This window comes from Montipora foliosa, chromosome 6 (assembly GCF_036669935.1).
Source record: "Montipora foliosa isolate CH-2021 chromosome 6, ASM3666993v2, whole genome shotgun sequence".
Lineage (NCBI taxonomy): Eukaryota > Metazoa > Cnidaria > Anthozoa > Scleractinia > Acroporidae > Montipora > Montipora foliosa.
Window position 1 is genome coordinate 27590932 of NC_090874.1, and position 17274 is coordinate 27608205.

At 41.3% G+C, this 17274-nt stretch overlaps 1 protein-coding gene across 1 annotated transcript in view; it reads right to left on the reverse strand.

Annotated features, from left to right (window-relative positions):
* The window catches only part of LOC138007078 (WD repeat-containing protein 1-like), a 42737-nt gene that overhangs the window by 6286 nt on the left and 19177 nt on the right, over positions 1-17274 (reverse strand). Inside the window, exons 8-13 of the mRNA XM_068853793.1 lie at positions 15670-15761; positions 9924-10065; positions 3779-3860; positions 3363-3519; positions 2458-2542; positions 1402-1512 (exon numbers count right to left, since the gene is read on the reverse strand). Coding sequence (XP_068709894.1) covers positions 1402-1512; positions 2458-2542; positions 3363-3519; positions 3779-3860; positions 9924-10065; positions 15670-15761 — 669 coding nt within the window. The remainder of the gene's footprint in view (positions 1-1401; positions 1513-2457; positions 2543-3362; positions 3520-3778; positions 3861-9923; positions 10066-15669; positions 15762-17274) is intronic.

The window sequence follows — 17274 nt, forward strand, 5'->3', positions numbered from 1 at the left end:
AAGCACTGGCAGGCCCACTTTTCTCGTAACTATCTCCTGTAAGTGTCATCGTCTTCGAGCTTCAGCTCCTCCAACAACTGCCTATAAACCCCTCCCTCTGTTACACCCCCAGTCCTCCAGAGTCACATTGTAAGTGATCTGTGAAATCATGTCGTGCGTGTGTAAATAGCAAGTCATGTGGTAGGCCTTTCAGTTTGTAAGCTTGTCACATGCAACAAAATTGTAGCATGTAAATCGGCCCTTACCTTCAAAAGGCTTCGTAACCTTTCCTTGGAGGTCACATGGCCTTTTTTGGGGGCAATTTTCAGGAATTGTGAGACAAATCCGCTTTAACCTGAGTGTTTGGGGTGTCGATAGACCTAAACGAGGAGATGCTAGCCTATATGTAGTGAAAGCTTTGTGCGTTTACTTTTTTGTTTACCTCAAAATTTACTATCTGTTTTAGACTTGCTGACAAGTAGAGCTCACAGAGCGTGAAGGCATAGAGCCAAACCGGAAACGAAAAGCGAACAACTTTAAAAACTCTATATCTGTATGAAAGACCATGCCTGCAAGGGATCATAGGTACGTTGAAAACTCAGCCAAACAGGACACAAATTAATAGTTTCCCAACAATTAGAAAGATACGAAAGTCTGGGTGAGAAGTAAGTGATTTTCACCCCAATAAACACAATTTCACACTTTTTAGGAATGTTACAAGAATGGGTACGGTGATCATGCCACTCATCTTTACTTATACTACTCACCAACACAAAAACCAAAATAATGAGCAAATTAAAGACGTTCTTAACTGGCTCTCAGCCTAATTGTAGGTCCGTTCTTGGTGGGTTCTTAAAATTTGAGGTTAATCTCAGCCTGAACGTTCTCACAAGAAGGGTTCTTATTAAAATAAAAAAGAACAGTGTAGTCATGTGCAGCTTTCAAATAGCTGGGTCTTCCTTCACGGGCTTCTGTCAACATCATGTAAAGATGTTTGAAGAACAAATTTTAGAAGAAGACTGTTGTCAAATTAATTTTTAAAAAAAACTTAATTTTGATAGCAGTAAGTAGAGCATTGCTCGCCTTACATACAAGTAATGGAACTTTGTCGCGAATCCCACGATCACCGAGGATACAGGTAAGCCCTGTTGGTAAGGGCAATTTGATAAATCGGTGAGCCCCAAAAATACATCGGTAGTAGGATTAGTAATGTCCCTGATGGTTTCTTTTGAGGGGTATATAAAGCCGTGCGAGGACAATGAGCCCAACAACATACTTAATTAAATCCTCTGAGTCTTCAGTAAGGAGAATGTTCAATGCCCTGGCATGTAAAATTAGAGGTTGTTTCATAAAGAAAATCAGCAGGTTGGGTTTCAAAATAAAAACAGTTTCCCTAAAATGAAAATAATGCAGGACATGTACCGAGATTCCTCCGACGGCAACCTCCGTCTGTCCAGGATTCACAGCTGCACACTGAGGCTCATAATCAACAGGCAGAGAAAACACAGGATGACCATCCCGCAAAACAGCAATCTGTGAAAAGATCAAAACGAAAAAGCAGCTAAAATCTATTGCATAATGATGCAATCAAACTTTTCATTCAAAAAAAATATTTTTCAACTAAACAAGTCTTAACGTAGCTTTAGTTGTGTAATTTTGGCATTTCAGATATTCCTATGGGTCACGCACGCACATGTAAAATCGTGATTTTGGGCCACCTGCCTCTGCGGCCCCACAATTAAAACCTCGTGTTGTGCCTGCCCTTCAGTTTTTGGGGCCTACGATGCAGGTGAGTCCAAAACCGCTATTTTACAGGGGTATGGAGGGTCCCCCAGATCCGTGTTCAAAAAGCATGTGGTGCCCATTCCCAGCTGTAGGATTGTCACGCCTGTCACGCCTGACACTGACACATCTGGCAAGGCTCAAACGGCTCCCGAAAACCGTCCCAGCCCCCCTCTCGCAGGCGCTAGCCTATTGAACAAGGGACCTTCTGTGTAGGCAAGGGGAGAAAAAAGGAAAGAGAAGGAGCTTAAAGAGTCTAATCTTCTTGCGCTGGAGCACTAATTGGGACACTGTGAATTGAAATTAACAAATTAATGCAAATCAAATTTTGGTTCTTGAGGACAGAGGAAGACCGGAGTACCCGGAGAAAAACCCCTTGGTGCAGAGTAGGGAATGGAATCTGGCCACATTGGTGAGAGGCGAATACACAATGCCTGTTTCAGCAGCCATGCCAACTGTGACAGGCACGACGGCCGGGAATGGACACCACATGCTTTTTAAACACAGATTTGGGGGACCCTCCGCACACATGTAAAAAAAGAGGTTTTGAGCTCACCTGCCTCGCAGGCCCCAAAAAGTGGCGGTCATGATGCAAGGTTTTTAGGGCCAGAGAAGCAGGTGGCCCAAAACCGCTATTTTTCATGTGTGTTTACAGTTATTCACTTCTCACTTAACTGAATGGCAATTTGCACTTACCTCATTGATACAAGGAACAACTACAAGACCATCTTTTCCACCTGCAATACCCTTTGGCTCACTCCCCAATCCTACACTATGAGAACTAAAAACGAGCAATGCAGGCTTCAGAATTAATTATATTTTTCCCTTATGTTGTGAAATGATGAAGGAAAATAAAAAGTGGATTCCCAAAATTTTTATCACAACAGTCTCATTCTCCAGTCTTGCTATTTGTGTTTTTTACATGTGTCAGAGGCAGGAGCTGACCACTATGAATTTGTGAAGTCGATGGAGACGTTGTGTTGATTAGCTAAGAGGCACTATAACTGTTTTAAAAATGAACGGTCATAGAAAACAATGACTTCAATGAGACTAAAGGGAGTGGTAGACTCCAGCTCAGGCATGAGCTCCTGTCAGAGGAGTACAATTAAATACAATTGCTTCTTGACTGTGACAAAAAATTAGACAATTTATAACACATTTGACCAAAATTGGAAAACTACTCCAATAAATGGTACAAATGGATGACACTGCCTTGGACGTTGAAACCAATTATTGTGTGTATTGACAGTGTCTTAGTAGCGCTTTCATATGGGGAACGTTTCAGTGTTGTGCCTTTTTGCCTTGTGTTGAGAAGCACTGAATGTTGTCTTGGCTGTGGGATAGTCAAAGAATCCATTAGCCTTGTTGAACATGGAGATAGGCTACGGGTGGTATAACTTACGCAGGGTTTTTTTGTGAAAAAACTGTAAACTGAATGTGCAGTGAACTTTAGATGTAGGAGCAGAAGTTAACTTGAAAAATTTTGGCAAGCAGGCAGAAGTTGACTGATCAGTAGTAGTTCATAAGAACATAAGGGAGTAAATTCCTGTAATTCAAGATGTTACACAGAGTGGATACTGACCTTCAATTTAAGTACTTACCCATATTGCAGTGTCTTCAGTTCTGTCAGTCGCACAGTGTCATCCATACTACAAGTTGCCAAATAATCATCTCCACACAGAGTCATATCTGTGATTTGATTTGTGTGACCTTTGCCTTTGAACGTGTCAGATGCTCCAGATTCCACATTCCACCTACCTGCACTTTATTAAGGATCTTCATGTGCTAATAATTACGACAACTGGAGAAGGCTTCATTAGTACAACCTGTACCTTCCTGACTGCTGAAAAAGGATGTCTGCTTTGAACGAGTCCAAATACTTCATACTACCTTTACGTTTGTGGAGCAAGTTTGACATTTTAATAGATCTAGGGGGCAAAAGCAACCAAATACATGAAGGACATTCGAGGACATTACCACAAAGAGGATGACTAAAAAAGGCTCTGGACAAGGATACAGATGCGTGAATCAAAGCTTCCAGTATACAGAGTAGAGCCATCTGGACTTGATACAAGGGACAAGATATTTTTATTATGACCCTGCAAGAAAAATCAAAGCCATGCTGTGGATAGCTCGTGCCACGCTCTAGAGTGGTTTGCATATTAAAATACACTTCAAAAATCAGTGGCATAGTAACATACAAGACAGTCTTCAAAAACGCAAATAAAATCGACGTGTCAATCTGTTTCACTTATTTTGAATTAAAATTAATTATTGAGTTCCTAGGAACTGTAAAATCTTGCAAGGGTGAATAAACATTGTGGTACATAAAATTAGAGATTGAATTCACAGCTCAATAAATGGCCAAGTAGTTTGTCCAAAACAAAAATCGATATCTGTATTAATTTTGTAAAATATAGCCATAAATTATTTCGAGTTTACAAACATTGATGTCACACTTTTTTTGATATTCAGATTTTCCAACCACAGAACAAAAGAAGTCATTTTGTCTACAGCCAATTAGGTTCAGGCCCCAATTGTTCAAAGGCCGTATAACTTTATTTGGTGGATAAGTCACTATCCAACAGTTTCAATCTCTGCAAAGATTAGAGTATTTGCACATCTAAGTGAGGTAAAGTCTGCTACGAGACTGGAAGTCCCATCAGGTCGGCGCTTATCTCCGGTTTCTGTAGCATGAAGCGACTAGGAGTATTTCTACTCCCCCTTGGATGGGATGCTAGTCCATCGCAGGGTTACCCCAAGCATTGGATTTGCCGGTACCCATTTATACACCTGGGTGGAGAGAGGCACCGTCAGAGTAAAGAGTCTTGCCCAAGAACACAACAACAATGTCCCCGGCCAGGACCCGAACCCGGACCACTCGATCCGGATTCGAGCACACTGACCATGAGGCCACCATGCCTCCCAAGGCGTGTAATATCATTTATTTATTTATTTATTATAGAGCAACGTATGCGACTGTATACTAAGAACTAAGCAAGCAACACAGGGAGTCCAGTGTGAGCCTTCGAGTAAAAAAATAATACTAACAAAGAAACATCTAAATAAATAAATAAAAAATTAAGAACATATAATCCTATCAGGTCTAGACCTTAAAAGTCCTGGCAATGAACACCGTCCTAAAAAACTAAAAAAACGTTGCGACCTTAAAGGTCCTGTTCAGTGTTCCTGATAACACAACTTTCTGCATCTTCCTTAAGACTTCTGAGCTCCTACTCCCCATCAGCTTGCAAATCGTCACCTCCAACTCTTGTGACCACCCCCTGAGGGCATCAGTGATCATGTTACACTAGTGTATATCATATTCTGGATACTGTTGCTTAAGCTCCCACCAAAGGGGGCCGTACTTGAGGGTCTTGTCTTCTCTTCACCCTTCTTTTCCCAGTTGCTCACTCATGGTACAATCATTTCAAGTGTAATCACTTGCTTGGTATTGTTGATAATTTGGCATCAACTCGGTTGGAAATAACCTCTTGGTGTTCAGCAAACAGCAGCACGTCCCAGGAGGCTGTCACATCCTTTGAGGCATAAAAGTGCATGGGCTTGACTAGCGAGTACCATGGTGGTATTTCATTTCTGACTCCCCAATAATGTAGCGTTTCGTAAAACATCACTTTCCACGACAAGATGTGAGCCACACTCTCTTAAGCATTGCCGCATAATGTACAGTTAACTCCACCCTCAGGGCCCTTCTGAGTCTTCTTGTTGGCATATTGCCGTGTCGGTAAAAGCTGTTCATATAATTACATCAAACATGCACTGGGCAGGTTTTCCATTGCATTGGCCACCAGAAGCAGGGATCAGTGCTCAATTCCTGGTCCTCTACCCTGGCTGTGACCAGACCACCTTGCCATCTTTGATTCCTTATTTCCTCCTCTAACTTCTCTACCTGGCACTTGCGTACTTCTGCTCTCATTGGCCGCGGATGCTTGAGATTAAGCTCAACTCTATACTCCTCCGCACACTTCGACGCTTCTTAAACCATAGAGCTTCTGTCAAGCTCATCCGTTCACTTGTCAAACTCCCATGCCACTTTCATCGCAGGGTCTTCGCTACCATACAGTTTGACTACCACCTTGATCTTCATGGCCTTATACTAAATCTAAACATACCATAGGTCTCTGAATCCCTTGCTCCTGGGTAGGTATAGCAGCGTGTTTGAGCCACAGGATGTCTTCCACCGTTTCTTACTATCATCTTTTAGTCATTTTTTATATGTACAGCGTACCATACTGAAGATGTACCCCTCAATTGCTGACGTCAGCTTCACGCCCACTTCAGCAACGTCATTTGATGTTCCTATTTTTATATTAGGCGATCTCAATTGTAATAAACTTCGACCCAGCGAACATGAACCGAAGGCCCTACTGGATTTTTGTAACTGCTTTAACCTCACACAGGTTATCAACAAACCAACAAGAAAACCTCGGCTCTCCACGAGTTTATTAGATGTGATACCCACAATAAGTGATAGTAGCTGCTCACTCAATAAGCAACCACAAACTCATTATTGTGACTCTAAATGTAAAGACCCCCACGCCCCAAACCTATTTATATTACCATGAGGAGCTTCAAAAACTACAGGGAAGCGTTTCTTGAAGATTACCTCAAATGCCCAGTTCGATGATGTCGAAGATAAATTGAACGTGTTTGATGTCCTTTTTAACCAAGTGCTCAACCTACACATGCCCTTTAAAACTATCAAAGCGAGACGTAGACACTGTCAATTTATTGATGATAACATTCGTGCGTTAATGAAAATGAGGAATTATTGGCAAAAACTAGCAAGGTGAACAAACGACCCTGCTGTTTGGTTGGGCTATAAGTGAAGTAACAACTATGACTTGCCCCGAAAACGTTTGTAGAGGATCAGATCACACAAAAAGAAAATGATACTAACACTATGTGGAAGACCATTGGATCATGTATGTCTAAGAAATCAGCAGGCGAAAAGAGCCTTTGTGGAGACGATAGGACCATAGCAAATGAATTCAACCAATTCTTCACTTTAGTGGGAACAACAACACTTGAGAAAATCCAATAACTCGCTAATAAATGCGGATACATCCCTTCACAAGCACCCTCTGCAGATTATCCGATTTAAAGCTTTCCCTCCTCGGAAAGGAACTAGTGCCACCAGAGTCCATCAAAGATCTCGGTGTAACTTTTGACCCTACTCTGCCGTATTCTCTGAAAAGCCTTTTTGGGACGAGAATAAAGTTTGTATATATGTATGTATGTATGTATGTATGTATGTATGTATGTATGTATGTATGTATGTATGTATGTATGTATGTATGTATGTATGTATGTATGTATGTATGTATGTATGTATGTATGTATGTATGTATGTATGTATGTATGTATGTATGTACGTACGTACGTATGTATGTATGATAACCACATCTTAGTGACACTTTCATCTTGCATGAGCAAATTAGCTCAGATAAATCGAGCAAAGCAGACATTTAACCCCAACCTATTAGTGACAATCATAAATGCGCCTGTTTTTAGTAGATTATACTACTGCTCTTCAGTCTGGTCTAACACCTCTACCCATAAAGTGCAAAAATTACTACTCATCCAGAACTTCGCAGCTCACATAATAACTGGTGCAAGGAAATTTTAAAACATAATTCTATTACTCAAAAACTTGGGATGGCTCCCCGTAAAAAAACAGCTTATCTTCACGATGTTATCTTTGCTTTAAGTGTATGACAGGCTGTGCCCGACTTACCTGATGTCAAAGTTTGTAACTAGAGGACAGATATCTGACCCATAACAAGAAATCCCCAACCACTTAACATTATTTTATGTAAAACCGCTGCTGATCAGAGGAAATTTCAGTACCAGATAGTAAACGTATGGAATTCATTAGATAAAGATTTAACTGTGCAAAGGTTCAGTAAACTTTAAGAGAAATCTTCAAGCAAAGAATGGAATTCATTTCGACTTGCCTGATGTCAAAGTTTGTAACTAGAGGACAGATATCTGACCCATAACAAGAAATCCCCAACAGCTTAACATTATTTTATGTAAACCTGCTGCTGGTCAGAGGAAATTTCAGTACCAGATAGTAAACTTATGGAATTCATTAGATAAAAATTTAACGGTGCAAAGGTTCAGTAAACTTTAAGAAAAATCTTCAAGCAAAGAATGATGCTCGAAGAGTTTTTAAAACAATAATAGTCTTGCACTTTCTAATTAATTTTAATGTATTTTTATTGTTTTTTATTTTATTATCATTGTATTGTTCACTAAAAAACCCATTTTGGGATTGTACAATAATATTTCATTCATTAATTCATAACAGAAAAGCCTGCAAGCAATCAAACTCTGCAGGCGTAAACACTGCTTAGGCTCGGCTCTGGACCTGTGGCTAGAGACTAAAGTATCTTCTGGACGATTAGGGCAGTCCCAATGACTGTGGAGGCCAGCATTCCTCTCACACAAATCTGGAACCTAAGATCTTTCAAAAAACCAAACACCAACCAACTGTACAACCTTCATTGACACCCGAATTCAGTGCTCGAAATTACATTTTGGGTCTGGTCGTCCATAGCACAAGTAGGGTTAAAATTTACTGGTCCATCAGCAAAACAACTGGTCACTATTATCATTTTCTTTTCTTTTAATGTATGTCATTTGTGTCTGAAAGTTAATAAATGAAACTGCAATCAATTAAACACAACCATAGTATTTATTTACCCGTAAAAAGGTAAAGCTAAAGTCTGCTACGAGCCTAGAAGGCCCACCAGGCGGCACTCAGACCTTTGAAACAAAAACCTGCCATACTGTATCACACAGTGCATTTTGTTTCAAGTAGAACCCAGACCAATAATTCGGCAAGAGAATGCCTAGTACTTTTTGCCTGTTCGTTTTTGAAATCTTTGGCAATTCTTCCTTTGTTCCGAGGATTTTAGAACTTCTTGGTACAGTACAAAAAAAAAATTACCTGTATTTCTCTGAGAGTGATAACTTTACTCGTCCAGAGGACTAGTAGGGAAGAAAACTACTTGTTTTCAGAATTTTTTACTTGTCTTGGACAAGTGGATGACCGTTAAGTTTGAGCACTGCCCAATGCATCTTTTTTATTTCCTTTTAGTTATTTTCTCATCTTCTTTGGTCAGCATGTTTCTATCCCAAGGAAACAAGAAACCAACAAACGTCCACTCCTTAGCTGATGGATCCATCTTCTGTGTTGTCTCAACACTCCTATCCCACCAGATCTCCACATTCCCATTCTCCAACATCCTCACCTCATCTGGAACCTCCTTATACCACACATCAAGACACTTCACACCATACTCCTGACAAAGCTCACAAAGTACATGGTCAACTCCACTTGATCATGCCTCCTCTATTGCTCCCTCTGTGCAAAACAAGGACAACCACTCACCACATGCCAAACTCACTCAACTTGACATATCCAGACAGACCACGTTCTTCGTCCATGACACATTCATACTCACTGATCAGTCCCCTTCTGCCATCCTTCCTCTCCATGTACAACCTCACTACATGTAAACTCCCCATCCTGTGGAAAACCCCAAACATTGTCCTCTTCCTTGCCTTCATATCCATGGCCCTCAGTTCCTGATCACTCCAATTCCAAATCCCTTCACTGCACCTCACCACATGCATTTATCGCCCTAATCAAATTCCCACCGCACAACTTCAACCTAACCACCAGTTTCACCCTCCCCAAATACTCCAGCTTCACCTTCTTCTTCATCTCCTTCTGCATAAGAGCTGCACCCTCTGGCACACCCAAGTACTCATACCCATTCTCATCAACTCCATGCACATATCTTTGCTGACCAACCTCACTGTCTGGACAAGTGAGTCCACCTGGACTCACCATAGACTCACCATAGACCTTCAAATCATGTACAAACAGCAGGTGAGTGATGATGCCACACCCATTCCCAAGATTGTAACCGGCTTTTACCTTCCTCAGCACAAGTGTCAATGGTATTAATGACAATACAAAAAGAAGCAGTGACAAGCTGTCCCCTTGAAATATCCATTGCTGGTGTTCACTACCCCCAATTTATTATTATCATTATTATTGTTATTATAATTATTATTGTTATTATTATTATTATTATCAGCAGCATCATCATCATCACATTTACTACCTTAATAATCCTCATGGGAGAAGAGGGATTATTTGTATCCAAGTAGTTAATGTTCCCAGAGAGTGAAACTGTGAGAAGATAATCTCCCTGCCATAGGCATCCAAGCTGCTGATCGTCAACTGTGTCGCCAAATGTAAACACACTGAAAAAAAGGAAATCACTTTTACTCCCAAAACTTTTGCTGAAGGTTTGATTAGGTTAAGTCAAGAGCAGGGCCCAGAGAATACAGGAAGAATGATGCAAGTGGAGACAAATTGCCAAAATGTGAAGCAGTTGGATCTGAACTATGTCTCTTGAACAGGCAACCAAAATTATTTGATGGGTAACCCTTTTGCTGCAATGAGTAATTAAAACACTACGTCAATTTACTGGAGGGTAGGTGCCGTAAAGGTAGCAAGAGAGGAGGAACACTCTCCTCAGCAGCAAGGTGGTCACCATGACAACTGAGCCATAGTCCACCTCCCATGGCACCCGTCAACACATCACTGAGACCAGTGTCTGGAATGTATACTCACCCTAAAACATGGGAGGGAGGGAAAAGCGAATGGCAATGCCCCCGCAAACCTCCCTGGAGTCCCACAAGATATCACAGGAGAAACCGCTGCATTGGCTTGGTTTTAACTTTGCCTAAATGATATTTAGCCTCATTTAAAACACTACAACAATTTACTGGAGGGTAGGTGCTGTAAAGGTAGCAAGAGAGGAGGAACACTCTCCTCAGCAGCAAAGAGGTCACTATGGCAACCGAGCCACAGTCTACCTCCCTTGGATATCCACCAAGCAAGCAGGTGCTTGGAGAGAGGAGGGTCTGTGGATCAGAGACCATCCTTACCCCCAAAAAAACACCCCAAGTACTAATACCCACAGCCCCAGCAAGACGTGTGGGGCAAAGCAGCAGGCCAAGCCTGACAAGGCAGATGCACTGGCTGCTACATGCAGTTGCAATGACAATGGCAGTATGCAAAGGACAAGGCAAACCAAAAACGGCCAACATCTTCAGTAGCAGTATCAGCAATACCACAGGCAATATGCAGCAACAGCCAATACTGAAAGGCAAACCTGCTGATCGGCAGGCAAGCATGTGGTAGTCTGTAATAGGTGAGAGGAACCTGGTGATCCTTGAGTCTGCTTGATCCAATGCAGGACATGTTGCAACTGCAGGCAGTCAACCAATGGGTCAGGAAGCTGCATGCAACTGCAAGGTCAATATGCATGGAACAGACAGCGGATAAATAAATCTTGATCGAAGCTGAGCAAAGTGAAGAGGAGAGATGGCTAGCAAACAAGCAAAGGGTCCACTCATTAGCAGGACACAGAGAACCACTAGGGTGGAGCCAAAAGGACAAAAATTGACAAAACGAAGCTGTCCATATTTGTAAGTACCGTGCATAGAGGGAGCCAAACCCAGGGCCACCATGGCAAAGCAGTCCTGTTCTAGGCTTGGCAAGTTAAAATCTCCCACAAGTGAGGCGGGTTGACTGTGGCATGAGGAGCCAGATGACGAAAGGCCTGCCAATTAAAATGAGACAAGGCATCAGGGACCTTGTTGTCAGTAGCAGCAACATGCTGAGCAGTAAAAATGAAATTATGCTTAGCAGCTGTCATCAGAAGTGAGCGGAGGAGATGCATAACATCAGGGGTTGAAGATATACGAGAGTTTCAAATGTACACCACAGATTCGTAGTCAAAACGGAAAAGCACAACTTGTCTTAACCAGGAGGAACCCCAAACAGAGCAGAGACAACAATGGGAAAGATGTCCTTGTACGCAATAGACGAGGACTGGCTTTTGCCAAAGACTGCGCCAAACACCAGAGACCCAGAGGCATCACTGAACATCTCCAAATTGACTGGGGAAAAAGGCCGGGGTAAACCCAAAAGTACCCGAGCCACCACTGCAGATCTTTCTTAAATTCAGTGCTGACACGGATGGGATGGTCATCTCGGTGGAAATGTCAGAGCAGATTTATCATGCGGCATAGAAAGGCACGACCAGGCCAAACCACTTTAGCAGCGTGGTGAAGATGGCCGCCGATAAGGGATTGGAGCTGTCTTTTGGTACACCACCGATACGAAGCCCAATGATGGAGAAGATTAAGGAGAGAATCTATTTTGTCAGTCAGCAGACGGGCCAATTGGTTGATAAAGTCAAGTTCGATGCCCAGGGTAACCAAGCAAGTGGTAGGACCCACCTTCTTTGCAGGGTGAAGGGGTAAGCCAAGAGCCGTACAAACTGAAGAAGAAACGGACACACTCCAAAATGAAATGCTTAATGAATTACATGGATAAGGCGAAAACAAAAGGATGAACGGAAACCCAATGGCAAAACAGTTACTATAGCTTCTTGCTATTGGGGCTTGGGGATCTGATTGGTCTGGTTGGAAGAACAAACAGAGCAGCGATGCACAAAGCGGCACTTGCTAGAGGGCGCTACGCAAAAACCATTATTCCAAGACTTGCAAGCAATTGCTGAGGAACTCCCACTTGGTTTCCGTGAAGGAATGTCGTAACGCTAGAATCGAGCAGCAGCTGCATGTTCGTGAAACGCTCTATCATAAGTCAACCAGGTGTTGCCTTAGAATTGGCAGTACGTGCGTAAGACCAAAAGCTTATATAGAGTTAAATCGGGCCATCTGGAAGGGAACATATTATTATTAACAAAGCAATGAACCGACATATGCCCACCCACGCCAGGAGAAGCTGGTAATTGTGCAATGGAACTTGCAAACTGGGGCCTGGAAAGGAAAAACTGGTTGTTGCTGAAGGCATAGCGGCCGAAGAGGATGAAATCATGGTTTGATCATTGAGGCGTCCTGAGTCAAGGGGCCGGCAAATTGCCTTGACGATGGAAGCAGTTAACGATTCCAGAGATAAACCAGGGCCCGAAGATTAACCAGGTGCAATACTAGCTGAGCCTGCGGAGGAAGAACTTGACAGTTCTGGACTGACGGGAGAAAGATCAAAGTTTGAGTTTTCTGGGTTGGTGGCCATGTCATTATAAGCCCTCAAACTGTTGCGCGTTGTGTGTTTCGGCGGCATAAACTCTCTATAAGCGAAGAAATAGGAAGTACAGTACCGTGCAAAAGTAATAAGAGCGAATTTCGACAAAATTCGTGCTTTGTTCTCATCGAAATTTGTCAAAAATTCGTCCAAGATTCGCTGGAAATTTCGCACATTTGGCATGCGAAATTTCATGGAAGTCGACCAATTTCATAAGATAGAATGAGATTTCGCTCAGGGCTTCGAAAAATCGGAGAGGGGGAAATTTCAAACAAGCGAAATATCAACCATCTGTAAACAACCACGCATCAAACCCAGGCTCTCTCTGTTCTCAAATGAAAAGAATCTGTGACTTGATAAAGGCCTTTGCTGCTTCATTCAACTTCCTTGGCAGTTCTCATCTAGCAAAATTCTCTGTAGATCCAGTAAGCGTGATCTTTCCAACAACTCTAGCAACACTTGGATAACTTACTGATAAGCTTTCAGTCATCAATTCCTTGAATATCGCTACAGGATAAAGACCTTGCCCAAGAAGAGATTCAATTCGCTTTCGAGTATAAGTCGTCACTTTTGGCATGATTGCTCATGAAAGAATAATAATCTCACATGAAAGTGATTGTTATGAGTATCAATAAGTACCGGTTCCAATTGTTATTATAATTAGAAAACATATGCTAATTTGAAATAAAATCTTCAGCGGATTGGTAAATGTCTTTTATTGGAAGATCATAATAAGGTCCTCAGGTCCAATTTTGTAGCCCGTCTTGCAACATACGGCCTGTAATGGCACAGTTATCCGACATTAAAAAAATATAAACAAGTCAAGCATCCTTGACGTCTGCTTCGATCAAGCAAGCAATCGACGAGGCCTTAGCAACAGTTACCACGGAAAAACCTCGCTTTTGAGCTAAGTGCAGAATTATAAACAAGTCAAAATATACACTGGGTTGCCTATGGTACGTGTTACAGAAAATCAGAAGGCACTGAATTGTGTGGTATTGAACTACAGCATTCCAGTCTCTGAAGAATAACAAATAAAAGAGAAGCGAGAAACATTGGCTTCTGGGCTGACATGTTGATAATTTTCAAGTTCCCTCACAACTTCTTTTCCCCACAAGTTTAAGCATGCCCTCTGAGCATCTGACAGCTTTGTAATACCAAAGTTCACTGAAGTTAACCCTGTCCGGTGGGGTTAGTATTTGGATGGGAGACCAAAACAATATACCCCTCATAAAACAGAAGCATCGCACTGAAAATGCTTTTAACGCTAACAAATGCGAACTCAGCAAGGTACAGACTTTGTTAGCTTGCTTTATGCAAAACAAGAACATCATTCTAAAAGCTTATTCTACCCAAAAAGTAGGTTCTAGAGGTAATTTTGAGAAGGGAAAATCAAGGTTACGCGGCAGACGGCAAATACAAAGTCACGATTTAATTAACTTAACACACCAGAAAGATGCTAACCTCATTTTGACAAGAAAATGCTTTACTATTGCCATAAAAACTATCCAGTTAAGCTCGCATATCATAAAACAAAGTCATGATAATTCATAAAGGCCACCTTTTCCAGCGAACAATTTTTTGAAACAAACAACATATTTGCTATTAGAGGAAAAACCCCTTCTATTTCATTACGTGCGTGAAGAGAAGAAACTCAATCGTGTCAAATATGCGCAATATTGCAACAAACTAAAATTTCAGGATCAAACCATTTCCATGAAGAACCTTTTCCTTGAACAATGAAGCACAAAATAGACGACAAGCTTTCTTTCAAATAGTTCTTGGCTGTTACATTTCCAACTATTTTTTTTACCTGAAGACTGTGCAGAGTTGATCACAGATCCACGTAAGGTGTTCGATTCGTTCAATCGTTCTCTGTCTTTGTTGAACTCATAAGTTACCAGAGAATTTTCCATTTGGTTTCAGTGTTCTACATAACAGCACACTTGGTAAAATATTATTTTAGAAATGCGATAGATTGTTGTCAAAGTCTATTACTCGTCGCTTTTGAGATTCCAGGTGTTGGTTTTTCACCGCCTGGCTAGTTTATCCAACTGACTTTCCATTATTGAGCTCCATAAGGGTATATTTTGTTTAAGGATCCACTAAAACGCCATTCGTGTTACATGACTTTCGACGCCATTGCAGCCTTAGTTAATGATTCTACTGTGTCCTCCAGAGAAATCTACGCATTTCCACAACCCTCTCGATCCTAAGAAAATAAGCGCAGAAGGCTCTATGCACAAACACACCACTTACCAGGGGAGTGACAGGCAAGACTTTTACTGACACGGAAAAAAAAATAAAACGAACAAATCCCACCCACTTTTCGACTGGGATTGCCATATTGGCACCCCAGTAACAATAGTTGCGTTGAAATATATCTGAAAATTAACCTCCTTCGAAATATCGCACAATTTCTTCAAATTTTGTCGAAATTCGCTCTCATTACTTTTGCACAGTACTGTAGTGCTTGCCTTCTGTAGAAAATGGGCCATGAAGCAAATGAAGAACCCAGTTTTTCAGAGACCAAAAAGTTTAATTAAAAGCAAGCCAGAAAGCAACAAGGTAACTCAAGCCAAAGCACATGGCAGTGCCTCTGCACACCTCCCTGGAGTCTCCCCAGATATCAGAGGAGAAACCTGCTGCATTGGCTTGGTTTTAACTTAGCCTAAATGATATTTAGCCTCATCAAACCGGTGACCAATGAAAATAATGATAACAATGGCCTTGAAATGAAAACTTACGTGTTGGCAGTGTTTGCTTCAATGTCCCAGATTTTTGCTGTTTTGTCTGCTGAGGCACTGAGAATTTGCTTGCTATCACTACTCCAAGACAACTAAAACAAATAACGGCAGAATACTCTGAGTTCACAGAGAGCGGGTAAAAGCGAAGAACAGCTCACCTCCACTGACAGTCGGTCGACTGTCGCCCGATAGATTACCAACACCGTATCTCAAAGTCTCTTCTTGGCAACACTGAGGGGCTATATCTTAATTTACGAATTAACCACAACTTGGATCAATCTAAGAAGGCATCTTCCACATCTGGGGCCTGTTGCTTGAAACCTGAGTAGCCCTAACCATTTGTTAAGAACTATCAAAATCTATGTTTCCATGGTATTTAACCCTGGTTAGCCCTAACCATACCTTACGGAACCCAGGCCTGTATTGTAAAATTACAATGGCAAGAAGAAATCTCTCTTAATCCAAAGAACAATAAATACCAGTACATCTTAATAACCAAGTTTGAGGTCCATACTGTTAAATTATGGAAAGAGTTTTTCCTGTTAATTTATGGTGCAAACACCATAAATCAATGAGAAAAAACAAGGATCCGTAATTTTACAGTACAGACCGAGAAAACTAGGTAAGATGTTTACTATATCTCTGTGGTAATCAGCCACACGGGAAAGGAATCTAGTTGAAGAAAAACGCAATCTTCTTGGTTGTTTGAAACAGTTTTACATGTTTATGTAATGGAAATGACATGAAAAACTTGCTAGAGAGTGTTTTAAAGAAATTAAAAACACTCGGCTACACCTCATGTTTTTAAACCCTGATGAAACACTGTTGCTCGTTTTTTAAACATTACTACAAATTTATGGACCGTACAGCAGGCCATACTGTTGAATACGGCCTGATGATTATTTTAGTTCATCACAGAGCGTGTACTATCTGAGATAAATACTTATTGTTCTTAGTATTATTGTCACCAGAACATTGTTTAATTGCCTAGCTCCCACCAGTCTCCCATAGCTCAGTGGTTGGGTATCCTAACTACAATAATTATTGGAAGGTTAGGGGTTGAATTCCTGCAAAGGAGAATCCGATTTTCTCCAAGTGTTCCCAAGACACAAATGGAAGGTTAAAGGGCTGACATCCCATGAAACTCTTGATTTTTAGGGCCTACAGCTGTATCTCTATAAAATAATTAATTTACTGTACCAGTAAGCTGAATGTTTTTACAAATTCCAAATTGGGTCTTTACTGGTATCCCTCTAAAGTGAAAAAAACTATTTAAGTCTTTAGTGTGTGTTTCCGGGAACATCCATGGGAATAACTGCAATAAGTACATCTTTTGAATTTTACTCTGCCTTCTTTGGTTTCTCAAGAAATTGATGAGAGTATAGCACAATGAAAGCCGCCTGAGGAAGAACACATCAACTGAGGATGTTTCTTTAATTAAGAAAACTTCCTCCGCTTACCATTAGGATCATGTCATATGTTTTGTTTAGGGGTGATGTTTGTACGCTTATAACTTAATTTAGTATAATTCTAAAACAGTGGAAAGTGTTAAACGTGCCCGCTGATTGGCTACTCAAAGTCCAGATATTAGTCTGGCAGCATCTG